Raw genomic sequence first — 27,688 nt, 5'->3', positions numbered from 1 at the left:
AACTCACAAAAAAACAATCACATTCAGTAACAAAAGCAAGTAAAGACCATTACAAGCAAGTTAAGATCATTACATCACATAAAACTCAATAACAAAAGCAAGTAAAGACCATTACAAGCAAGTTAAGACCATTACATCACACAAAACTCGCAAAAAAACAATCACATTCAGTAACAAATGCAAGTAAAGACCATTACAAGCAAGTTAAGACCATTACATCACATAAAACTCACAAAAAAACCAATCAAATCCAGTAACAAAAGCAAGTAAAGACCATTACAAGCAAGTTAAGACCATTAAATCACATAAAAAACAATCACATTCAGTAACAAAAGCAAGTAAAGACCATTACAAACAAGTTAAGACCATTACATCACATAAAACTCAGTAACAAAAGCAAGTAAAGAACATTACAAGCAAGTTAAGACCATTACATCACATAAAACTCACAAAACAAACCAATCACATCCAGTAACAAAAGCAAGTAAAGACCATTACAAGCAAGTTAAGACCATTACATCACATAAAAACCAATCACATTCAGTAACAAAAGCAAGTAAAGACCATTACAAACAAGTTAAGACCATTACATCACATAAAAACAATCACATTCAGTAACAAAAGCAAGTAAAGACCATTACATCACATAACAGTCAGTAACAAAAGCAAGTAAAGACCATTACAAGCAAGTTAAGATCATTACATCACATAAAACTCAATAACAAAAGCAAGTAAAGACCATTACATCACATAACACTCAGTAACGAAAGCAAGTAAAGACCATTACAAGCAAGTTAAGATCATTACATCACATAAAACGCAATAACAAAAGCAAGTAAAGACCATTACAAGCAAGTTAAGATCATTACATCACATAAAACTCAATAACAAAAGCAAGTAAAGACCATTACAAGCAAGTTAAGACCATTACATCACATAAAACTCACAAAAAAAACAATCACATTCAGTAACAAAAGCAAGTAAAGACCATTACAAGCAAGTTAAGATCATTACATCACATAAAACTCAATAACAAAAGCAAGTAAAGACCATTACAAGCAAGTTAAGACCATTACATCACACAAAACTCGCAAAAAAAACAATCACATTCAGTAACAACTTGCTTGTAATGTTCTTTACTTGCATTTAAGACCATTACATCACACAAAACTCGCAAAAAAAACAATCACATTCAGTAACAACTTGCTTGTAATGTTCTTTACTTGCATTTAAGACCATTACATCACATAAAACTCACAAAAAACCAATCACATCCAGTAACAAAAGCAAGTAAAGACCATTACAAGCAAGTTAAGACCATTAAATCACATAAAAAACAACCACATTCAGTAACAAAAGCAAGTAAAGACCATTACAAACAAGTTAAGACCATTACATCACATAAAACTCAGTAACAAAAGCAAGTAAAGAACATTACAAGCAAGTTAAGACCATTACATCACATAAAACTCACAAAAAAACCAATCACATCCAGTAACAAAAGCAAGTAAAGACCATTACAAGCAAGTTAAGACCATTACATCACATAAAAACCAATCACATTCAGTAACAAAAGCAAGTAAAGACCATTACAAACAAGTTAAGACCATTACATCACATAAAAACAATCACATTCAGTAACAAAAGCAAGTAAAGACCATTACATCACATAACAGTCAGTAACAAAAGCAAGTAAAGACCATTACAAGCAAGTTAAGATCATTACATCACATAAAACTCAATAACAAAAGCAAGTAAAGACCATTACATCACATAAAACTCAACAAAAGCAAGTAAAGACCATTACAAGCAAGTTAAGACCATTACATCATAAAACTCAATAACAAAAGCAAGTAAAGACCATTACATCACATAAAACTCAACAAAAGCAAGTAAAGACCATTACAAGCAAGTTAAGACCATTACATCATAAAACTCAATCACATTCAGTAACAAAAGCAAGTAAAGACCATTACATCACATAAAACTCAGTAACAAAAGCAAGTAAAGACCATTACAAGCAAGTTAAGACCATTACATCACATACAATTCACAAAAAAACCAACCACATTCAGTAACAAAAGCAAGTAAAGACCATTACAAGCAAGTTAAGACAATTACATCACATAAAAACCAATCACATTCAGTAACAAAAGCAAGTAAAGACAATTACAAGCAAGTTAAGACCATTACATCACATAAAACTCAATAACAAAAGCAAGTAAAGACCATTACATCACATACAATTCACAAAAAAACAATCACATTCAGTAACAAAAGCAAGTAAAGACCATTACAAGCAAGTTAAGATCATTACATCACATAAAACACACAAAAAACAATCACATTCAGTAACAAAAGCAAGTAAAGACCATTACAAGCAAGTTAAGATCATTACATCACATAAAACTCACAAAAAACAATCACATTCAGTAACAAAGGCAAGTAAAGACCATTACAAGCAAGTTAAGACCATTACATCACATACGAGTCACACAAAAAACACATTCAGTAACAAAAGCAAGTAAAGACCATTACAAGCAAGTTAAGACCATTACATCACATACAATTCACAAAAAAAACCAATCACATCCAGTAACAAAAGCAAGTAAAGACCATTACATCACATAAAACTCACAAAAAACCAATCACATTCAGTAACAAAAGCAAGTAAAGACCATTACAAGCAAGTTAAGACCATCACATCACATAACACACACACACACAAAAAAAAACACATTCAGTAACAAAAGCAAGTAAAGACCATTACAAGCAAGTTAAGACCATTACATCACAAAAAAACAATCACATTCAGTAACAAAAGCAAGTAAAGCCCATTACAAGCAAGTTAAGATACCTTTTCAGCTCTCACACATCTTCCTGGCTCCATGATCCAGACACTCTGAACTACAGCACTGAAGCTACAGAGATCCTGCTTGAGCAGAAACCATCAGAACATTTCCCTCCACAGGAACACCCATGGCAAACCGCAGAGAAACCTGAAAAATTGGAAAAACAAAATCAGTGTCAAACAGCACACTAGCAGCAACTACATTCTCACTTGGAAGACCACTGTAGACCAGAATCTGCACTGCTGGAACCAGATCAACACTAACAGACAACTGGAACATCACAGAACAAACTTAATCAGTTTCATGCTAGAGCAAGTCTCAATTTTTACAAAATACAAGTCTTATCACGAGATTCAGATCAGCCTTAAGATTAGCAGTGTTTAGGGAGAACACAGCCCATCCATTCTTGTTTGTGGTTACAAACAGCAGTTTGTTGGGCCAGTTGCTCCCCTCCAAGAGATATACAGCTTTGTCGAGTCACGTAGATCTGTTAGAAATGATCAAGGTTTTGAAAGGGAACCAATTTGACGGCTTCTGCAATAAGGTATGACATTTTGCTTGCCTTTCCATTAAGCATTGATCCAGGAGGTCCACAAATGTGACTTGGCGTAACGTAATAGACCCCTTTTCAGATTTTGACACCATTACATCTGCAAACAAACAGTGGAGAATATCAACTTTGTGGCTTAAAGTGGAGGTCTTGTAAAGATGATAATGAGTACATGGTTCAGATCAGCCAATAGCTCACCTGTTCCCTCCTCAGTAACATTCACATTTACAAGAAATGTGTCTTGCATTTGGTCTTGAAAAACACTTACGCATCAACAGTAAGAGAGGCAAAGCCTGTGACATTCATCTGGAAGGAGAACAAAGATAGACAATTAAGTCAACCACAGGCATAATGAAAACCCTTAGCAGTAAGTCAGGAGTCGCACACCTTTGCAGTTCGAGTCAAGCACGGTCTGGTCAAATTATGAAGCAGAAAGTATGGAAATGGATCACGGCACACTTCCACTAAGGCTTGACCAGGTACAGGTTGGCCATATGTATAAATGGGAAACATCAGAACACGATAAAGAACTGATCAACCACAAGAGAAGAAAATAAAGCATCACTCACTTGGCACAAGACTCAACTTTCAGTACCATAACTGCAACGCTGTAGTTCTACAGTGCGTTTACAGTCACATTAAACTTGGGCAGAACTAAACCAGAAACATAGCGCTTTAGGTTAAGGCCTCAGATCTGTCATTGAACTGCCCTTACACAACAACTTACTATACTTTTTCACCTCAAAAACTTGGGAGACTTCTCGGTCAGCAATAAAAGCCTTTAGTGTGTACATCACTATCTGAGCCTGTGGGTTTAACTCGTGAGAAAGCTGCAATATCAGCCCTTTGAGGAAACATTTGTCCACTGCCCAATCCAGTTATAATCTTTGCCCTATTAAAATAAATTAACAGCTCAGAGAATATCTGCAAAGAAAAGTGCAAAAAGCTGCATTGGCTCCATTCAAAGTCTTATACCGAAGCAAACTTAACTCCACCACGACTACGTTGTACTGTAAGACAGACAGGAATAATAAGCATTAAAAAGCAGTCATTGAAGTTGAAATTTATGCATCTTAAAAGAACCTGCATTTAATTTGCTTTTCATTTATGGTCAGAAACCTCTAAATGGTGAAACATCTGGTTTTACCATTTGATCAAAAGGCACAAATTTGGGATCCATGGAGACAACTCTGAAATTAACTGCAAAGACACCAACAAAATCACATATTGCATAACGCGTTTGAAGATGATTGCTTCAACCAATGGTCATTCACAGCTCACCCATTTATCCTGGATTGTAAAAAGGTAGGTAACGTCTGAACATGATTTTGCCCTCTTCAGTAACGCTCAAGACCTTCCCTTGACAGTCAACCTTCAGCTTCTGCACTGAATCTCCATCTACCCGAGATCCAGACTCAATCACCACAAACAGATCCAGACTCAATCACCCACTTCAGGGAAATTCACTATGAATAACCTGTGGAAAAAAAGACAACAAAAAAAAAGGAAAGACACCAACAAAATCACATATTGGATAACGCGTTTGAAGATGATTGCTTCAACCAATGGTCATTCACAGCTCACCCATTTATCCTGGATTGTAAAAAGGTAGATAACGTCTGAACATGATTTTGGCCTCTTCAGTAACTCTCAAGACCTTCCCTTGACAGTCAACCTTCAGCTTCTGCACTGAATCTCCATCTACCCGAGATCCAGACTCAATCACCACAAACAGATCCAGACTCAATCACCCACTGCAGGGAAATTCACTATGAATAACCTGTGGAAAAAAGACAAAAAAAAAAAAAAAAGGAAAAACACCAACAAAATCACATATTGCATAACACGTTTGAAAATGATTGCTTCAACCAATGGTCATTCACAGCTCACCCATTTATCCTGGATTGTAAAAAGGTAGATAACATCTGAACATGATTTTGTCAAGGGAAGGTCTTGAGAGTTACTGAAGAGGGCGGTCAACCTTCAGCTTCTGCACTGAATCTCCATCTACCCGAGATCCAGACTCAATCACCACAAACAGATCCAGACTCAATCACCCACTGCAGGGAAATTCACTTTGAATAACCTGTGGAAAAAAAGACAAAAAAAAAAAAAAAGGAAAGCTCCAATGGTTCACAAAGCTTATCTTCACCATCTATTAAGTTTAGTAAACAATTCCAACACAAAACAGAATGCTTCCATTGACTTCAAAGCCTAATGGTACTTACAGCCATGGTTCTTTAAATCCATCAGCAGCAAAGAGAAAAAGGACTAAAATGAGCCCTTTCCAAACACAAATCACCCAAGACTAACCCTTATCAAGCCACTCTTTCAGACCCCTCCAAGTTTCTCTTAAGATCTATGCTTTCACTGTTGACTTAAGCGTCTCTGAATCATCTGCTCTGAGGACAGCGATATATCTGTTAATATATCAGGAACGTTAATTCAATTAATTAACCACCACCTGGCAGTAATTAATGTTATTGTCACCGGGTGAACATGCTAGGAACCACAAAAAATATTGTTGATTGGTTTCCAGGGGGAAGAAATCTCGGTGTAACACCGGGCCGGCTTTGAGTAAACCATGGAGTAAACACGTCATGGTTGCTTACTATAATGAGCGCCAGCTGAAGCCAATGAGTAGGACTTCATTGAACCACATGCCCGGGAAAAAGGGAGTATAAAGAGAGAGGCTTGAAACATGGAGAGGATGGTGTAGACAGTGGGAAAGCTCCACGCAAGTGCTTGAGCAGAGTTTGCCAGTGATAGTGGGGCCTGGGGAAAGTTGAGGTCTGATGCTGGATCGGCGTTCCACGTGGATCTCCCGAGGCATGCTTGTTAAGTGAACCTTTTAAAGAAAACCATGAACAGCAATGTAACAAAGTGAGTAAAGAAAATTCCTTTAAAAGTGAACCCTTTTAAGTTACTTTTGGAGAAAACCACTTGTAAAGATTTGCCATCACCAGTGTACGACTAACGTTAACTTGTTGTGGGCAGTGTGTGTCATCCTGTTGACAAGAATGAAGAACGGTAATTGTGACGGTTGGGGAAATCGCTGAATCCATGCTCATTTTCTGAGAGCATTAGTCCTTGGATCATCCATCCTATGAAGAGAAGAGAGACGAGTTGAATAATCGCTGTGATGATAGAGTGAGTTGCAGTGTCTGAAAGAGTGAAACAAACGCGTGTGAAGATTTACAAGAGTGATTTGTGCACAAGTGTGGTGAGATCAAACAACTGTGTTCTCTTTTAAGTCTCTGATGGATGCGATTGACTCATAACTTTGAAGATTCTTTCAAACTGATCTGTCCTCCCGCCTGTGCTGAAGTGTATCAGAGCTGCTGAACTGAGTATTTCCTCCTGCAGTTATCCAGTCCCGTGAGTACAAAATACAGAGTGAACATTGACCTCTTCATCGGTCCCCTCAGCTGTGTGCAGGTTTCTGAGATTGTGTGCACGGTGTGGAGGAGAAAAGCTCAACGCACCTTTATTGCCACCGTCCACGAGCATAGTCTCCCACACCAAAGAAAGTCCAGTCTCACTATTTCTCCCAACGACGCCGTTCTATTACACGCAGAACGAGAGCAAAGGCTGGTAAAGTACCCCGTTTCTATTTCCCTTACTACATACCTTCTCACCGTCAAATTGTCTGTTCCTTGCAGGACGAAGAGAAGTCACTGCCTTTCCCACGAGCTTATGCAACGAGACGAAGAAAAGTCACTGTCTGTCCCACGAGCCAATTCAACGAGTCTGACGACGAAGAGAATTCACTGTCTGTCCCACGAGCTTATGCGACGAGTCTGTTGACGAGAAAAGTCCCGGCCTGCCCCACGAGTCCACCCAGAGAGGGATATACTTACCTGAAGACCGGAAAGATACCCACCAGTATTTCCCTCTCTTTATCTCGCCAGAGCCACGAACGTCCCTGCCCCGTTCTTATCCCTTTTAAACTTAATAAAAATTTACCTTTTAATTCCACTTCTGTTGTGTACCTCTTGGAGTCTGCTCCTCCTGAGTGTGCTAGACAAATCCTTGGCCTTAACCTTGGTGACAGTTATCATTTGATTAGGCGTTCCAACTGGCATTGATTTGAAACATGACACGTTATGGAGGTTAGCGGGACGAATTTTCTAGTTGCCATATCAACACTATAAAATTTTAAAAATATGTAGTCTATATATAGAAGATATTAATGAACTTTTAACCATAGCAAAAGTAAGTTTCTTGTGTTAATTTTAGACGAGTCTGATATTATATCTGTTAATTAACAGTTGAGAGTTCTTGAATGCTGGTCTGAAAGCAGACGACAGACTAGCCGGGTTTAAATCCTATATCTATAATCCTATGATTAGAATTATTGCTTTTCTACTCTACACTTGTTAGGCATACTTTGCTGTTCTATAAATTAATATAGGCCTAATAAGTGATTATATAATATGCTATAATATATGAATTCCAGGGGTCATTATCCCCCATACTTTTAAGAAAAATAAACAAATACCTAAAATTTAGTAAAAATAAACTTTATAGACAGTGGAGTCATATGCACTAAGGATTAAAACATCCAGATGTTCAGTTGGGCTTCACTCAGCCTACAGAACATTTGTTTTTGTAAATTTAAAAAATATTAATACAAAGTTGGATCAGATGGACAAAGTAATGATATTTGAAATACTGTAGAATTAATTGTTTTTAAACTGTTTTTGTATACAGGTAACTGACTGATATATGTTGTTGTTAATTTATATAAAGTTGCATTTAGGTATTGACCATATTTAGCCCGTTAGACATACAGTGAGTACTGTGTAATCAAATGGATCCTTAATGAAATATCTGCTTTTTCTATCCACAATTGGTTCTCATACAGCCACAGAACAGAATTCTACATAACATTTAATGAAGACAAACACAATTTAACCCTTTTCGAAAATTCCAAGGGCCATTTAAAAGAAAGAGACAATATTTTTTGTTCAAAGAAAGGTTATTTATTTACACCATGTATAGGATGACTCCTGTAGTTGACTCTCCTATGGCTTGCCACTCTTCTTAAGTTGTTTTTTTTTTTCCTCATGTCAAAGTGCTCCCGTTCATTGATTTAAAATAAATGAAGAAGCTAAAGTTGAATAGTGGTAGAAACAATGGTTATACAATAATGGCAAGATGTCATGGTTGAACATTTTTGGGGATTCAAATGATGGGTGTTAATAAAAGTTTAGAGATAGAGATTTTACTTTTCTTAAGTAGCTAAAGCAAACACACACCTTAAAGGTATAGTTCACTTTGAAAATAATTTTTGATATGTTTTAGCTTACCTCAAGGACATCCAAGATGTTGGTGTCTTTTTTTTTCCACAGTATTTTCAATTTTGATATTTTTAGGTCAAACCGTTCTTGTCTGTCAGTCATATAATGGAGGTCTATGGGGTCCACCTCAAAGAGCATGCACTGACTCGTAAATGTAAGTACACATTGATGGCCTAAGACACAAAACGAGCGGTTATCAATGTGTATTAATGCAACGAGCACAGACAGAAGCGCCCTTGCCCTCAGAGTACTTGGACGTGACTGCAAGAGGTAAAAACGATATAAATACTGTTCGTTTTCTCACACAAACCGCACGTTTCGTGTCTTAGGCCATCAATGTGTACTTACATTTGCGAGTCATTAAATCATGTTTAATTTGGACTTCCCTGTGCATACTCTTTGAGGTGGTGACCATAAACCTGCATTATATGACTGACAGACAAGAACGCTTTGGGCTAAAAATATCAAAATTGAAAATACTGCGGAAACAAAGAAACCTTTGAAACCTTCCGTGGGACGAGGCTTGTGATAATCTGTCACATTATGGTGGTTGATAACACACTGGTCTCCTCACTCCACACACTCCCAAAATATCAGATCATCATTGTGATTTTTGCAGAATGGATGTTGCCTGAAGTAGAAAAAAAAATTTATATATATTTACATTTAATCAAATGTCAACGCATTTAATTTGACATAAAAAATGTAACATAGGCTACTATGGAAAAAACTAAAAGTTCATCACAAAATATCAACAACTGTAATATATCATATTGTGTGGACGGAAAAAGTCTGTGTACATGACATAAAGACACTCAAAGGGTTAATTCACCCAAAAATGAAAATCCTGTCATTAATTTCTCACCCTCATGTATTTCCAAAACCCAAAACACTTTTATTCATATTCAGAACACAAATGAAAATGTTTTTTATGAAATCTGAGAGGTTTCTGTCCCTCCATAGACAGCAATGCAAATTAAACTTTGCCGCTTCAAAAAGTTCATAAAGAGAAACTAATTCATATGAATTATGCAGTTTAGTCCAAATTTTCTGAAGAGACTTGATTGCTTTATATTATGAAGAGATTGAATTAGCCTTTTATTAACATACACACATTGACCATAGAACATAAACAGAAACTCAACCGAACCTGCTCGAATGAACCTCATTGGTTCTTGCGGAAGATCAAACTTGCTGCATAACACAAGAATGAACGTCATTGGTTCTGGCACGTCAAGCGAACATGCTTGAGCTTCCGTCGATAATGAATGTGATATGTGAGTAAAAGCCTTCATTTGTATTCTAAAGATTCATTTTCATGTATTCTGAATTACAGCAACACTAAAGAAGATTTTTTACCTTAAAATAATGTTTCCAAAATCATTTCAGCGGTTCATCGAGTCATGACAGGGGGAAAGGCATTCTGCCTCCGCTTTGCGGTCCTATATCTGCTATTTTCACATTATGTAAGTTTGCCATAACAGGTCACGTTTCTGTAGTTCGAATGAGACATAAGAAAACTACAAATTCAAGCGTTACAATAGTCAGTATTTTTGTTTTGTTTTGTTTCTGATGACGCAATACATCATTCTGCATGAAATAATGCAACATACCTTGTCTGTGGACATTGTTCATTCCAAAGCCGGTGCTGGATAAACAGCGAGTGTGCATGCATGCGACAGTGGTAATGGACAATTCCGCTTCCAACCTGTAGGGCGAACAAAGAGGAAAAGTTGTTTTATGAACGGGTTTGTAATGACATGAGGGTGGGTAATTAATGAAAGAATTTTCATTTATGGGTGAACTATCTCTTTTAGAATTTGTAGCATATTGTTGGATGTTTGCATATCCTCTTGTACCATCCCCTAAACTACACATAACTTCAGTGAAGTGTGATATTTCATTCAGAAGGACCCTTTACATCTGAATTGATGGTTTTGGCCAGATTAAAATATGCACTAAATATAATTCGGATTGCTAAAAACATTGGCTTGTTTGACTCAACATGTTGACTCTATAAACTGCTGAGCTATGCCATACTATCACAGCCAATCATAAAATATTTCATGTTTAATGTACATAATGTGATTGCAGATCCCAAACAACGTTGCAACTGGTTAGAACACAGCGTGTAACATATTGCTTTTGGTGCGTCTTGATCCAAACAAAGAGAAAATCCACATTTGAGGGCCATGAAAGTTATATGAAACAGTATTTCTGATCTTAACATTGGGTCTCTTAATGGCGGCTTTATTGTTTCGAACAACATTTTAGCACTGTTTCAAAGCACACAGCATTTTATGCAAGCGGCACATTTCTAAACAGTCTTTAATAAACACGTTAATGACAGAGCAAGCCTCCAGCTGTACAAGAGACTTAGTTATTTCTCCAGGCATCAGACATCTTACTTATTCCACAGTCATTAAGAGCTGTGCTTCAGGATATAGCAGAGCTAGTGTAATTACACAGGTACTGTGATGAGGAAGTTAGCAGTGGTATTCATCGTCTTAATTAAGGCATAAACTCTCTGCTCTCAGCTAAAAGCAGCTCTGTTGGTTTAGGCAGCACACAGGCTTTGTAGCATGTCAGTGTCATCCAGCACATCCTTTCAAGGTTGTAGTTTGCATTTGCATGTGGAAAGTCAACCACAGAGAAAGACTGCGATAAGTAAAGACGACCGAACGGAGAGTCAGCACCAGACCAACCTTCGCTTTCACTTCCTCTTCAGAGCCTGTGGCGTTTTTCAGGTGCCGCGCATGCAAGGGTCTATGCGATTTGTCTAATTTGCAAGCTTCGCACCTGTTGCCCCGTCACCGCCTGCAGTCCCGAGCCCTCGACAAGCCGCCAAGCACCCCCAGATAATCCATTCTACCCCCATAACACGGATGCTCTCCCTGGTCCGTGCAGGACAAGGGCATTTTTCTCCGGTGGAGCGCTCATATCCGCCATGCCGCTGATGGCTCATTACAGGCCAATTCATAAATATTGTCTCCAGTATTACCACTTCCAGGGCTCTCTCAGCTCCCCGGAGATTTATTCTTCTCTTTTACACCATGCTATTGTTTTCCTCACGCTTTCTGTTTTTCATACCCCACCCTCGTTGTACCTCTCACGGTTTGAAGCACCCGAGCCACATCTCTTGCCGCATGAAGACGACGGCGGCGGCGGGTATTTGTTCCATTTAGAGTTGAAACAGGGCCAGAGGAACATCAAGTGACAGCAGCCACACAGCAGGGCGAAATGCAATCCTGCTCGATTGAACAATCATATAAGTGATGACAAAGTGCTTTATGACTATGCGGCTTTGTTGCACTTGGGTTTAGCCCACTAAGGTCTTATGCAGGCGGTCTCATGCGACCTTGGTCCATTTTCACCTCAACTCCAGCTCCCAGAAGTGCTTTTATACCAGGATACCACATTCAGCTGGAATACGTTTTACCCTATATAACACAAAGAGAGATTTTCTCACATTTACAGATGTTCTGTGAATTTTCACAAGCGAAATCCACAATCAATAGGAATCTACATAATTAGGAATTTTACGTGAAAAATCGGGGGGGGGGTAGGCACATTATTTTACAGTTTCTGTTACACGTTACATGTACTTGCTATAGTAATGCAACAGTAAATGATGCATAATTAAAATTCTGTCAGTATTTACTCACCCTCATGTTGTTCCAAAACTCTATGTATTTATTTGCTCTACTATACACAAAGGAAGATATTTGGAAGAATGTTTTAATCAAACAGATCTCATTCCCCAAAATACATACTATGGTAGTCAATGGGGAATGAGATCTGATTGATTAAAACATTCTTCCAAATATCTTCCTTTGTGTTTAGCAGAACAAATAAACACATAGAGGTTTGGAACAACATGAGGGTGAGTAAATACTGACAGAATTTTCATTTTTGGATGAACTAACCCTTTAACTAACCCTAATCCTAACCCTATCCCTTTTAGTAAGTACATGTCGTTAAATAATAATACTAATTACACTGCAACAACAAATTAAGCGTAACATTTTTTGTTTCACACATTGTTACACTGTTGACAAGACACCAAGCTCTTTTTTCCCCATGATATTCTGCTATGATATAAGGCAAAAACAGACTTATTGGCCACTTATTGGTACTGCCATTGTTGTTGGTGTTTTTTTTTTTTTTTTTGCCAAATTACCCTTGTTGCTTTAAGTATAGGCAATGGGAATTCCAAATATTTGTGCCCAAGTACTTGCAGGACCATGATGGAAACCAAACTCTTGTTTGGCAGATTTAAGCACATCATAGCATGTCGCCGACTTCCAGCAGCATCGAGCGTGAGCATCCTGTAGTGTGTGATACCATCTGTCCATCAGTGGATTCCCTTTTAGTATAGGATACCCAGTGGTGTTCCAGAGGTCTGGACCCACATTAGCACAACATCAAACAGGCTCCCTCCTACACATGCAGCACTGCGTGCTCTCCTGCTTATCTTATCTGAGACGGAAGGAGGAAGTCACCCCTCCGGTCCATCCCTGTAGAATTTGGCTTGACCTTTCTCATGCAAAGCTGAGAGAACTTGGAGGTTTTCTGCCCCGGCGACTGGGATTGTGTCCAGGGATATGCTTTAATGGGACACCTGCTGTGCTATTGTTAAAAATAAAGATAGGTATGACTGGCATAGCCTAGTATCTTAAATTCTTTAATAGGCGTTTTAATTCCACTTTGACAGCAGTGTATGACAGCAGTTTATGGGGTTAAAAGTGTTTCTTTAGTTTTATTTGTAGCACATGTACAACATTTTTTTTTCATAAACAGTATATATATATATATATATATATATATATATAGGGCTGTCAGTTAAACGCGTTATTAGCAGCGTTAACGCAAAGCCATTTTAACGGCGTCAATTTTTTTATCGCGCAATTAAGCAAACTTTGTAGGTTTTTTTTCATATGCTTTTGCAACAGGACGCGGCATACGCGACGCTGCGCTATCAAACCCATTCATTTCAATGGCTTGTGCCGCACAAGTAGGACGTTTTGTTGCTTCGTCGACCAAAGCGCAAGCGGATCTAGCTTGACTGGAAACAAAACAACAGGCACGACGGCGCACACACTTGTTTGGGCTTGCTAGCCGGCCAAATAGTTGGTTAAAGGGATAGTTCACTTTGAAATTAATTTTTGATATGTTTTAGCTTACCTCAAGGGCATCCAAGATGTAGGTGTCTTTGTTTCCACAGTATTTTCAATTTTGATATTTTTCGGTCAAACCGGTGTTGTCTATCAGTCATATAATGCAGGTTTAGGGGGTCCACCCTGCCTTCACCTTAAAGAGCATGCACAAAGTCAAAATTAAACATGATTTAATGACTTGTAAATGTAAGTACACATTGATTAACAAAAATGTGTTACGGAGCAAAAAAAAAATTAAGCTTCTGCAAGCAGCTTGCGAGTTCCCTGACCTGATGAGTGGAGTGAAGTTAGAAGAGAAGAAGCGTCAACATGGATCTGGAAATCTGAAGGATCTGGAGAGATTCTATATGGAGGAATGGTCTCTGATCTCTTGTCAGGTGTTCTCCAAACTCATCAGGCATTATAGGAGAAAACTCAGATGTTATCTTGGAGGTTGCAAAAAAACTATTAAATAAAAGGTTGCCACTTAAATTGGTCATAAATTGTGGCCAATGTGTATTGGAGAAAAATCTTTATGTCATAAAGAGACCATTTAAATTAAAGGTCATTAAAGTGGTGTTGAAATTGGTTTATTTTCTTTTTTTTTTTTCTTCAAATGTCTCTTTAAGCCACAGATGGCACCAGATATTTCAGATTGGTACTTGTGGTCCCTATTGCAATTCCTCCATGAGCACCCTGGGCTGTGAGCGCAGGCTGTGTGCAGTGAACCTCCTGGGGCAGGAAGGGCTAACAACCCTTGCATTGATCCAAGGAGACACTCAGCCCTCTAACCTGCTGAGTGCTCAGTTCAGGAGAACAATGGAGTTCAGCACACATCAATACAGCACCAGCCTATTCAGCGCACTCCGTTTAGTAAAGTCCAATGATGAGGTTGAAGCTCCTGAGTCTCTGCAGTAGCAGGGCAGACGCCTTCAACATCTGTATAAACCCCTTTCTTCCCTTCATCACGGAAAGATATACAGACACCAGCCTCCCTGTGGTCCCTACTCCAGCTTTCTAACATCTTACCCTGTTACTAATAGTCATGTTGTGGCAAAATGAGTCTCACCTACCAGTCTAAAGAGTTGGAGATTGGGATGGAGGAGGCTTTCTAGGCAGGAATGCACTACTTGTCCCATAAGACACTAAATGATGTACAAGTGCATTTATTACAGCAGCCCCTATAAATCTGAGCCTGGCCTGAACTCCGGGGAGAGGTTAATGGATTACAAAGGGATGCGGTATCGAACCTTTGAGAAGTTTATACACCACATCAATATGTGCAAGGCTATTGATCATTTAGACCTTGACAGACAAATTAAATTCATAAACTTGATAATGCACTGGAATATTTGTATTGCTTAGTACAGTGGAATAGGGCCCTTTTTTACATTTTTTTTTTTAATACAGTGCTGCTTTAAGATAAAGGTTTATTGACTGAAATTCACTTAATAGAGTCCACTGAAACCGCCAAGAGGAATGCTGAAATAATGTGAAATTTAGAGTAAGATGAAGTCCTTAGCTAATACTGCACAAACTTTATCCAAATTTTCTTTTAGGTTGCTGAACATCTCATTACTTATGCAAATTATATCTAAAATATGTAGATCATTTACTTTTAATAATGTTATGTAAATTTAAATGCATAATTGAAATTGTATTAATTTATTTTTTATGGGCTTTTTGCCAGGAAGGCACCTGTTCCAACACAGGCAAAAAGCCAACAAACAAACAAATGTATTATATATGAATCACTTACATTAATTAATATTTCGTTAATGGATACTAACTATATAGCAGTTTCACTGCCTTTCTTATATTTACAGTAAACACTTTTACGTTGTCTTTTTTTGTCACAATGAAACCATGATACCAAAGTTACATTGTTACATTTATTCCTATTTAAATTAAAAATCAACAGTAGAAACAAAGATATTTGTGTTAAATCAAATTTATTACAATTATGTACATTCGTCTTTTCATACCAGAATTTCTCTATGACAAATACCAGCAGGGTGTCAACAACATCAACATTGAGCAACGCTGTGCATTTCAGACAAACTGTTAAAGACCTTTGAATTATGCTTACTTATAAAACCAATCTCACACGCACGCACGCACACACACACACACATGCTTAAATCCCTAATCTGAATTGCTGAAACTGAGCAGCATGAGTAAGACTCCTAACAAAATGATCGTAAAAACACAGTTGGAGATGAGAATGTCATCTTAAAGGAGATACAGGCACTGAATCTGTGTCTTATTTCATGATTAATTCAATAGCCCTCACAGAGGCTTTACAATGATTAGCTAAAATTAGCAAACTATGTTGTTTGAAGGCCTCGGCCACCACGCTACCAGAAACAACCTGCCAGTTGCAGGAACTCCTGAATGTGGGTTTAAGCAAAACTAGAACATGCACACACACTCACACACTCACACTAAAGCTCTGTCTCATTCTGAAGCCTATGGTCTTCCTTCCTCTCACTTAAATAGCCAACTATCTTTGCAACGCCACTTCTGACACCAATCCAATACAATTAACGTTCTAGATCGAATGGACTTCTCTGATTCTATTAAAGAATAGTTCACCCAAAACATAAAACTTATTTTCATTCTCATGCCATTCCAAACAGCCTTTCTTCTGTGGAACAAAAACAATTTTGAAGAGTCTTCAGGTTTTTCTAGTGTTAAGTGACAGTTCATGCATAGTGACCACAGATGTTAAGCTCCAATATAAGATGCAGAACTGAATGATTCGTTCACAAATCTGATTGATACAATTCTTGAGCTGTTAACTCAAGAAGAACCGCTCTGGCCATATCCAGTTGAACACAAGAACGTGATCCGTGCGTTTAAAAACCATTCATGAATCGGACTGATCTGGTTCTCAAGTTCAACTCACTGACTCAGATCAACTTCAGAATCAATAAGACCTCATTATTGGAGTTTTTCATGGTCATTTTTGGAGTTTAACAACAGACAACTGTTAAATTACAAAATTGAACCGTGGTTGTATGCAAAACAGCAGTGTGATCATTCTTCAAAGTATATCCTTTAGCCTTCCACAGAAAGATAAGAAATAAAAACAGCATAAAGGTTTGAAATGACATAAGTAAATGACAGATTTTTGTATTTGTATTTTTTTTTTTGTTATTTTGACTGAATCATTCCTCTAACGTTCAATTGACATTTGGATTTTTAGCTTTTCAAATCAACGCCCAATTTTTTAAAGAAAAAAAAAAGTCACTGCATATCAAACGAACATAGCGGGTTTCTCTTGACACTGCATCATATGCTATTCTTGTGCGGGTTAGTGTTAAGTCAGCCCTAGTCTAGTAGGAAGTAAGAAAACATACACACGGCCAGACAGGTTGAGCACTTTCATTGTGCCTTCGCATTGTGCCGCCACAGACCCACAATTCACCTGGCTGCGCTGTAATCCGGTAACTCTGAAGGTCATTTGTTAAAAGTGAAAATGTCACAATGGATCTGAGGCTCTTGTTCTCACTCCAGGATCTCTCTGGCTTTGTTTCTCATCAGCTGGTGAGTGAGTAATTTCATTAGTTAAATATTCATACGTTACTCTCCATTTGCATCACTGGGGAATTTTTTTTTGTCTTTTTTTTTCTATCCTCTCATGACTTTCTGAGAGAAAAGCCCCCAAAGAGAAAAGCACAACTGTCAGCACCTCCGCTGAAGCATCCATTGTTTTACACAGTTTAATTACAAAACCCCAGCACCGTTTCATGTTAAGATTATTCACTGCAGGAGGCCTATATAATTTGGACTGGAGGGTTTGTCATGTAATATAATACAATATAACAGGCTTTCAGTATTAGATTTCCGATTTTAGCCTCCTTGACATTTCAAGCCGCATGAACTAATACATCTGTTATTTGTCGATCATTTGATTATTAACATACTTCATAAACCAAATCAGCTACCCTGCTGGAGACTGGAGAGATACGACCGAGACAAACACATTTCTCTTTCGTCTCATTTTCTGTGTTCTCAAACATGTTATCCCTCCCTCTTTCTTTCTTCCACAGAAATCTCAAATCTGCCAGCACTCTGATCACAAAATACAAGGCATCGCTGTTACACAGACTGCCCCACAATCTCAAACGTTTGAAGGGGAGTTGGTTGACTACGACAGAGTAAAAGGTCTATAAAGAATAAGCGGATCCAACAGCGACGGGACTCAGTGAACAAGTCTTCACTGCTGAACATACAAATCCAACGGCCTCAGATCACAAGAAAGCCAACTTTCTGATTCTTTGGTACCTCTAATTGGTTGCTATAGTCCCTACACTGCAATTGTTCACGTTTGTATCGGCTTGAAGGGCTATGGTACAAACAGGCTTTTTTTGGAGCATGACGGTCTCTATTAAAATAATAAGTAGCTAGGACTGGCTGGCTGCAAAAGAAGTCATAATTCTCCCGTCGTCTATCCAAAAATGTCTGTTGCTGTGCTTGTTCAGGCATGCAGGAGGTTTGTGCCGACAGTCTGGATTGCACGTTGAAAGTTTGCATGTTGAAAAGTCAAAAGGGTAAAGAACTGCAGTGAAAGGAACATAATTCAGCTCAGCTGCCGCTCTGATACAGTGTTAAATGATGCTCACGGTAGCCATTTTACAGCAAAGAGGGTGTGATATCTGGACTTCAATTAACTCTCAGGAAATCTGGGAAAAGGTGATTGGACGGATCAAGTTTGGTTGGGGGTTACTCTCTAATCAACCTCGCTCTCGTTACTCGCCCCCTCTGGACGCCGCAGTTTCTCCACCTGTTCGTTTATCTGTCCGTCGCCTCCTCTCCTGTCCTCGGTCTGCACGCTCAGGGGGTCTTCCTCATCGGCATGGATCACATCGTCATCCTCGTCTTCTTCGTCCTCGTCCTCTTTCTTTTCCTCCTCCCCCTGAACTTCCATACGGACCTGGTCTTTCAGGTCCAGAGGGAGAATCGCGCCCAGGCCCACGTCTCCGTTCAGGCAGTGTGAGCCAGACGGGGTGGCCAGGGAGCTGTTGCCCTCTTTGACTGGGGACGAGTTGGCCGATTCGTTGCTGACAGGCGAGATGTCGCTGCTGCTGTTGGTGTGGTTGACTGAGGGAGGGTTGGACAGTGACGCTGGTTTGAGAGGGATTTGCCAGGATGGGATTTTGGGAACGGAAGGTGAAGCCGGGAACTGTCTCCTGAGAAGAAAGAGGACGTGAATAGAAAATTACAAGCATTTTCTTGTGCAGATTGTGCCTCAGGCTTGATTCTGACTAAAATATGCACGAGTGAGTCCAGCTATTGTGCTTTGGAAAACACGAGCGAATTTGTCAGTATGGTAGCACATGAGAGATTATGTCCATATGCACGGCACACCTGGCATTTGATTCAAAACAAAGCATGTCTTCACAACAAAAGTAAAATAAATTCAAAAGCGACTTCAGATATGTTCTGTCAATGTGGTTCTGTTTGAATATGAGGCAACAAGTTGAGCAGATGGCGTGCTTGGGTTGTATTTACAGCGAAGATCTCACATCTTGAGAAGGACAACCAGATAAAACATTCAGACACTGGAAGAAAAAGGTAATTGCAGCATAAAATGTTTAATGAGAGTGAAACAACAGACAGAATGAAAGCTTTTATCTGTGTGAATTTCAGATGTATGAGATTACTTGGATCTTAATTTGCATGATACATACATAATCAAGTAAACATTAATGAAAGTGAGGGAAGATCCATCTTGGGGCATTGAGGGAACCTGTTGGATGCATCAGGCCTCATTAACCAGTAATGAGCCGGTTCCAGCTACATGCCCCGGTGAGGAGAACGATATGACACATACAGATCAAACCATCTCAGACACATTTATCTGCCGAAACGTACCAAGGAATACAAATATCAGCTGCCCTGAGTGAGAAACAACACTCTCCCACTCATTTACATATTGATAATGCAAAACTTGCACGTTGGAAGACCTACTAGAGGCCTCTTTCAGGCTATTTTGAGCACTCTATAAAGATATTTGGCTGGACAGCAGACCTTAAGAGTAGCTGTCACAATCCATCTCATTTTCTGGTTTGTGGAAACATTTTTAATGCTGCATCAGCTTTAGGATTGACATTCACATTTTGAATTAAAGTCCCTCAGTCTCATTATGGCCCCTGTCAAATCAAATATGGCGTCTATTATGGCTAAGGTCTGTTGTTATTGTCTACTGTTATAGCTGATTAATCATTGAAAACAGTTACCTGCTGAGAAGAAGACCCTTAAGAGACACAATTTCAGTCTTGAGTTCACTGATGCTCTGAGACTCCAGCATGCGGTTGGTGGCAGATGAGGCCTGAAGAGACAAAATTACAAAAAAAAAAAATGATGATCATTATAATGTCATCATCAAACACTTGAAACCAAGGATTATTATTAACCCTCTTACACATAATCCTGATAAATGCTACCTAACCCAGGGTTAAAAAAAAAAGAACTTTCCAACTGTTTAAAAACATGTTAACCGTCTACTCTCTTTAAAGGTAAAGAGCTGTCCTAGAATCTTAAAAAAATCTGTCATATCCGGACTTTTTTTTTTTTTTTACCAAAACTTGACATTAGTATGCAGCATGTGCAAAAACTTCAAAAATGTCATTGATCTTTTAAAGTCCGACTTTTTCAAATTGTATTTTTCAGTCACTCAATGAACAAAATAATCTGATGCATTCAAACTGCCAATGAGAGACAATGAATGTCCTCAAATTCATGATATCAAACCACAACTATACTGTCGAGTCCCAACTACTGTATCTTCTCCACCCGTAAGGTCAGGATCTTTCAGAAAAAGGCTAAGGGTATTAATCATGCCATTTTTACATATTTTTCCATATTGCAGACTGCTGATTTGAGCAGGACAGAGGTGTTTGATAAGAGGTCTCTGGCACAACAATGGAAGTATTCATCAAGTCAGAGAGGTTTTTATTAAAAGAAGCCTTATCACTAACTGCTTGCCATGGGATGAATTGCTGAAGGGAGTGATGGCCAATTGAAGTGGACAGCAAACATTTGAATAGCAAATTAATTCAAGGGAAAAAAGGGCCTAAAAAATCCATCCATCATTTTTTTTCTCTCCAAATAGACAGGCGGTTGGTAATGTCAATTTATGAAAGGAAACCCACTTCAAGAGAGAAAAAAGGGAGATTTTCAGTACCTGTACATTTCTATTTCAATTCTCCAAACGTTCTGACAGATTAGCCCAGGCTCTCGAGCAAACCCCGTTGCTGTACGCCTACATGGAGCCACTGACTCCTTGAACCGTCCACAAGCAAACAATCTAGCCCATAATCCCATTCCCGTTCTTCTGCCCGCCGAGGGGGGAGGGGCGAAGGAAAGAAGGAAGAGGAAGTGGAAAAAAGGACTAGGGGGAAAAGGAAAATAAAAGTGTAATTAAGAACGTCGGAGTCACCGGGGGCGGCTAGTTAGAAAGCAGAGACCCCCTATCGAGAGGAGAGGGATAACTCGGACTCTTCCACATGTAATTAAATCTAAAGTAAATTAATTGAATCACATCTGAAAAGGATCAGACTCATTTACAGCGAGGGCTGGGGAGGGACGGCGTCTCCTTTCTGCTCCTAAAGCCCTCAGATAAGTGTGGCATTTTCGAAGAGGCCACATCTGATCCGAGCCGTGCGCATTAGGCCTGGTGAAGACACTCTTATTACAGGCCTCACCTCATTATGGCCATCTTAATCCCACACTCCCCACGGCATCCGGTATAATAAGGCTGGAATGTACCTCTTGCTCATTTTACCTTTGTAACGGGGAAAAAAAATTAATTGCTTCGGAGGCTTAGCTTACACTTCTCGGACATAAAATCTAAATAATATTTTAACAGAGGCTACAAAGCACCTCTCAGCCGGCGGTGTTTAAACTTCCACGGTCGCAATTCTTCATTTCGAGAGCCGAACACACGCGCACACACATTTAGTGAGGACCGTTTAATTGCTGCTAAAGGCCTTTCTCTGCATGTCTTTGACTGTGTGAGCAGCCATCCAGTCAGAGGGGTCAGTGCAGTGTGATCGGGGTCCGTCACCCTCTTAAGTGTGAACAAAGCTTCACCACAGTCTGGGTAATTATTTAAGGAGGTAGAGCATACCTTACAAGAGAGGTATATGCACGTACTTACACCACAGCAGCAGCCAGACAAGGAATACATTAAAGCAAATGTCTGCAGAACATTAACAACGGATAATATCTTAAGTCGAGTTAAGAAATGTCTGAATGCAAATTAATTCACTGCTTCCTTCACTGATGCTATTTCCACCACCTAATGGATGTATATTTATGGCTGAATCGGCTCGAAAATAAATCCCAAGGGAGTTATTTCTGGTGAAAACACTGGTACAATTTATTTGAGCTTGTTTATTCACTCCTAGTGGCAGGGCCTTCCAGAGTGGAAGAAGAGAAAAAAATGTAAGAGCTTCTAATCTTCCATGAGCAGCCACTATAAAGACAGCTATCATTGGATTCAAACGTCACAGCAATTTAACTTAAAGGAGTAGTTCACTTTTTAAAAAAAATTGCTGATAATTTACTCACCCCCATGTCATCCAAGATGTCCATGTCTTTCTTTCTTCAGTCGAAAAGAAATTAAGGTTTTTGATGAAAACATTCCAGGATTTTCACCATATAAATGGACTTCATTGGGCACCAAACGGCTTTAAACGACACCAGATGATGAATAAGGGTCTTGTCTAGTGAAACGATCAGTCATTTAAAAAAGAAATAAAAAAGTTTAAGTTTTATAAGCACAAATGCTCGCCTTGCTCTATTCTGTGATGCGCGTTCGTGACTCTCCTGTTCGAACTCGTTCATCAAAATGAACAAATCTTTTTTCGAGTCACTTGATTCATTCCGTTCATTTAAGGAACCAAATGACTCGAAAAAAGATTCGTTCATTTTGATGAACAAGAGAGTCACGTTCACACATCAAAGAACAGAGCAAGGCGAGCATTTGTGCTTATAAAACTTTTACACAAAAATTATTTTTTAAATGAGCGATCGTTTCACTAGATAAGACCCTTATTCATCGTCTGGTGTCATTTAAAGCCCTGTGAAGCTGCACTGAAACTCTCATTTGGACCTTGAACCGTTTAGTTCCCAGTAAAGTGCATTATATGGAGAAAATCCTGGAATGTTTTTATCAAAAAACCTTAATTTCTTTTTGACTGAAGAAAGGAAGACTTGGACATCTTGGATGACATGGGGGTGAGTAAATTATCAGCAAAAGTTTTTTTTTTTTTTTTTTTAAGTGAACTACTCCTTTAAATAGTCATGATGACAATGGTTTATAAATTTGGAGACAACCATTTCCATTTGGAGTGAATTATTCCTTTTAAAATTATGCAATAAAAATAAACAAAATAAAAAACATATACAACTATTGAAAAAAGTAAAGTCATTTCTAGCACCTGATAAAGTACTCTAGTAAAGTTTTTTGAGCAGTACAAAGACAATGCAATAAAACCACTTCTTTAGAAGTTCCAACTGACTTTCTTTATCAGTTAACGACTTTATCAATCAGCATTTGAATAACAGTTTCAGGTGTGCATAATGACATTTTAACACAGAGTATGTAGCTAATCTACTGAGATGAAAAAGAAAATGAGCATAAACATGAGGATAAACTCGAGTATGAGCACTAACTCAAATCCAGAGAAAAAGGCCAACTGTGCTCACAAAACAGAACATACTTCATTTGTGTGGTTTTAAAAAATATATACATAAAAAAAATGTTTACTTAGCAGCTGAGGAAACAGGAGTCACCATGTGTTTCGGGTTAAATACACATTAAAGAGTTTAATTGCCAAGCTTGGCGCATTCTGCATGAGTGAAGAACCCTGAAAAGGCAACTCAGGAAACCGCACACTGAAAACGATACACAGCCAAAAGACTTAACACGTGTGCTTAATTTCGTGCTCCGGACCTGAAAATAATTTCCCCAATTTCCCATATGGCTTTAGACAACATCTCTCAAAACAAAATTTAAGATCAGCATGGAGTAGACTTCATAATTTGTTTAATGGGCTTTTTGATGTGACGTATACTTTATACACACTGCAGCTTTCCAGCAAGGCACTCATAACAAATGAAGCTTTTTAATTCAATCTGGAATTTGACAGAGAATTTCAGCCATTTCTACTTGACTTAGAACTGCTGTTGCAGATGATGACTGGAAGTGTGTTGAACAATAGATCAATGTTGTGGCATTTTTTCTGGAACTAGCAGAAGCACATCTGAGGTGAACCATAGAGGATTTTTTTTTTTTTGTTCAAGTCAGTTTATGGATGGTGAACTTCAAGAGCGCGACGGAAGTAGGTTGGGGAATGGGGGATGTGAGAGTAGTGGTGAGTCTGCAATTCTAGCAAACTTCAGAAGGGTGAGAGATTCATATTTTCACTTCAATTTGTGCCAGGCCAGATGTGTTTGCATATGCTTTCCTACGGGATCCAGATGCTTCAGTAAAACACCCATGTGCTTAACAAGCTGTGGACATAAAACATGCCCTTGATTGCGATTCCAAAGCACTTTTTGGAGCCTGTAACAAGATGATTCATCACAGTATCGCAAGATACAAACTGTATCTTAAGAGTTCCACATTCTGGCAATGTTTTCAGCAGGCGATTTTCCTTAGAAGACTATTCATTATAGATTTAAGCACATGTCTTAAGATAGGATTTGAAAGCCGTATCATCATGAAGAGCATTCTTCTGAAATGACACCATAATGCATTAAATTTTAACGTATTAAATGCATCAATGTTAAACCTCAACATTATTATGTAATGCAATACTTTTTAGACAAAGTAATCTAATTACACTGTTGAAGTAGCTAATTGTAATCAGTAGCTTTTTTAGAGTAGCTTACCCAACACTGTTTATCAACAATACACAAAAAACAAACTCAAACTCAAAAGTTGCGGCTCAAAGAAAATCGTACTGGTCCAGTTTTTGTAGCAAGTATGGGTGGGGGTTTAATTGAGGTCTCAGCCCAGATGAAATTAGCAGAAGGGAAATGACAGATTGAGGAGAGATCAGGAGGGGTTGGCAGCGTGGGTTCACTTCCTGTCCCTGGATGACTTGCTTGAGCGGTCTGGAGATGGCCGTACATGTTCTTTATGGAGCTCCCATGACATGGCTTGTCCTGCTGATGCACATTTTTCTCTTCTGAACGGCATATGAGCTCTGTCACAACTAATATTCACATCAGGGTTAGGCATCAGTCTCAATGTCACTGAAAAATGCCCTGTGTTGTTTTAAACTTGAAATGGCCTTGTTTTATAGATGCTGCGCCCATGAAACTGAACGCCGCAGTGAAACTGCACACTGACATCTTTATTTAAACACAGCAGATCAACAAAACAAGTGTCTACTATCATTCATATTATATCTGGGAGAAATCACAAAACTGGGGAGGAATGCAACTGTTTTAGATTTCTTTTATTAAGGCTAAATTCCTTCAGCTTGTTTAATAATTCCTTTACCGGGTTAGCTGCGCTCTCTTGTTGCAGTTATTTCAGACAATAAAAGGCATTTTATGCATTTTTATCCTACCAATTAAGCAGTTTGATAGGACTTATATAATGTACAAGGAATTTTGTTCTCTGATGATGACTATGCAACACAAAAGTTCAAGCGAGGCCTTGTCTTGCTACAGCTTTAAGAGCTGTGGTGAAGGGGAAGATTATTTCGCTGTTATTCAAATATAACTATCATTTAACTTCATAAGAGCTAGGTAGTTTTGGAGCTTTCCAAGGCCCCATCCACACTACTGCGTTTTCGTTTAAAAACGGAGACCTTTTGCTACGTTTGCACCTCCAGTTCAGACTAAAACGGAAAAAACGAAGACCTAAAACGGAGAAGTTTACAAATTCTGCAGCTCCGTTTTGCGTTTTGAATCTCCGGAAGGCGTTTTAGTGAAGACGGGACAAAACAGAGGACTGTAGAAATGCTGATGCAGAGACTCACGCTCGGCTCTATGACGTGTCCTTCGTCAGCGACCGTTTACACCGACACGCACATGCCCAGTGTTGGTGAATGGTCAGGTGATCCGCGTTTTCAGTCGTTTTACTGTGGACGGAGATCAATTCTAATACGCAAATAAAACACTAGTGTGGACGGAGATCGTATTCGTTTTAATTCTCCGTTTTTAAACGAAAACGCAGTAGTGTGAATGGGGCCTAACATAAAGTATACTGGTATACAGGACTCTGCAATATATCTTTTTTTTTGTGGTCACATGGGTTTGAAAAGACATGTAAATAGTTATTGATGACAGACTTTTTATCATTTTTAAATGTAAAGGTTATCCGTTTATCGCTGTAACATAGTGTGTGTGTGATTACCAGTGGTGGAATGTAACGAAGTACAAATACTTCGTTACTTTACTTAAGTACATTTTTCACGTATCTTTACTTTACTTAAGTACAATAAATAGTACATACTTTTTACTTTTACTTCGTTACATTTTGCAGCAATTATTCTACTTTCTACTCCACTACATTTCTACAACTTCTGTTACATTTTCGTTAGATTTTCTGATCAGTTTTTCCCCTGCCAAAACGTAATCTGACCGTCCGTTCGTTGCACGTTTGTCTCACCAGTGACGTTTGGTTGCCATAGATACAGTATATCAACCTGGTCACACTAAATGCGTCTCACACGCAGTGTGTTTATCGTGCAACTCATACGCGAAAATTTGTTTTTACGTGCATAGGAAACACACCGTGTGTAATATATGTTTGTTTGGATTATGGCAAGCCAAGAGGTTCAGAATTACACCATAAATTCATCTCGTTTACTGCCAAACATAGTTATTAACATATAGTAAGGATAAGTATGATGTGTATATTGCCTAATTGCAAGCTTGTTTCAGAAATGGTGACATTTTTTTCCATCATTATTGAACATCATTATAGGAGTAGGCTATTAGGTTGAATGAGTTAGAATTAAATGTTTTATTAATCATTAGAAAATAGACATTAAGATAATAAATTGATATGCAAGTACTTTTACTTTTAATAATTAAAGTACATTTAAAATAAAGTACTTTTTACTTTTTACTTAAGTATGGTTGTCATTGTGTTACTTCTACTTTTACTAAAGTAAATATTTATCTGGGTATTTGTACTTTTACTTAAGTACTGAGATTCAGTACTTCCTCCACCACTGGTGATTACCTGGGAGTTGGCCAACTCTTGTGTCAGCTCCTGTATTTTCTTCTGTTGCTGGACCAGCAGCTCCTGCACTGAAGCCAGGGTCGTCTGCAACTGGGTGACTGCATTCAAAAACACAAAAATGAAGGTAAGTCTACACCCAAAACATTTACCAGAACCTCACATGCAAGAAACCGACAACCTTAGTCGAGAACCAGTGCAAACTGACATATCAGTTTGTTTGAAAGCATTACCGACGATAAACACACAGTGGTTTTCTCTTTGATTTAGCCTTCAGCTCAATCAGTAATATAAGACACCTCTATTTGTACAAGATTAATCACCTACGTCTGCTCTTATATCAAATCAGGGTCTCTTAACCTCCATTAGCATGGGTTTGAAACGCTGGCTCTATCAAACTCTCCAAACAATCAACAAGATGGAAAAAAAAGCTGCTCATTTGGGAGGCAGCAGGGCTAGACACTACTGTCCTCACTAATCTTACTAAATACAGCTCATTTTCCTCCATCTCTGAAGATTGAATTATTGTCAGATTGTGCTGGTCCCGAGGATTAGAGAAAGCCCAAGAAAAACAGCCCTAGCAGGGCCAGAGTTGGTGTTATTAATGGGGG

General features: G+C 38.6%; 1 protein-coding gene and 3 long non-coding RNA genes across 6 annotated transcripts in view; 1 reads left to right on the top strand and 3 right to left on the bottom strand.

The window, feature by feature from the left end:
* Positions 1 to 3,335, bottom strand: part of LOC120463788 (uncharacterized) — a 69,888-nt gene extending 66,553 nt beyond the window's left edge. Inside the window, exon 1 of the long non-coding RNA XR_016148107.1 lies at positions 2,858 to 3,335. This is a non-coding gene — a long non-coding RNA (uncharacterized LOC120463788). The remainder of the gene's footprint in view (positions 1 to 2,857) is intronic.
* A 78-nt stretch (positions 3,336 to 3,413) lies between these two features.
* Positions 3,414 to 5,766, bottom strand: LOC120463787 (uncharacterized). 3 transcript variants are annotated; one of them, XR_016148105.1, is made up of 7 exons: positions 5,631 to 5,766; positions 5,293 to 5,488; positions 4,987 to 5,182; positions 4,684 to 4,879; positions 3,790 to 3,872; positions 3,601 to 3,708; positions 3,414 to 3,502 (listed from the first exon to the last, which is right to left on the bottom strand). It is a non-coding gene; the product is annotated as an uncharacterized LOC120463787 (long non-coding RNA). The 3 variants fall into 3 exon arrangements; XR_016148104.1 differs by having other exon boundaries at positions 3,790 to 4,879; XR_016148106.1 differs by lacking the exon at positions 3,790 to 3,872.
* A 379-nt stretch (positions 5,767 to 6,145) lies between these two features.
* LOC148970641 (uncharacterized) lies at positions 6,146 to 7,381 on the top strand. Its single transcript, XR_016148102.1, has 2 exons — positions 6,146 to 6,285; positions 6,400 to 7,381. It is a non-coding gene; the product is annotated as an uncharacterized LOC148970641 (long non-coding RNA).
* Positions 7,382 to 15,796: 8,415 nt separating this feature from the next.
* pex14 (peroxisomal biogenesis factor 14) overlaps positions 15,797 to 27,688 on the bottom strand; it is a 59,938-nt gene continuing 48,046 nt past the window's right edge. The window contains exons 7-9 of the mRNA XM_039651992.2: positions 27,081 to 27,178; positions 20,107 to 20,198; positions 15,797 to 19,056 (exon numbers count right to left, since the gene is read on the bottom strand). Coding sequence (XP_039507926.2) covers positions 18,597 to 19,056; positions 20,107 to 20,198; positions 27,081 to 27,178 — 650 coding nt within the window. The 3' untranslated portion in view covers positions 15,797 to 18,596. The remainder of the gene's footprint in view (positions 19,057 to 20,106; positions 20,199 to 27,080; positions 27,179 to 27,688) is intronic.

This window comes from Pimephales promelas, chromosome 20 (assembly GCF_988280905.1).
Source record: "Pimephales promelas chromosome 20, fPimPro1.hap1.1, whole genome shotgun sequence".
Taxonomy (NCBI): Eukaryota; Metazoa; Chordata; class Actinopteri; order Cypriniformes; family Leuciscidae; genus Pimephales; species Pimephales promelas.
The sequence above is the reverse complement of the archived record's forward strand: the minus strand, read 5'-3'. Positions and strand labels throughout refer to the sequence as shown.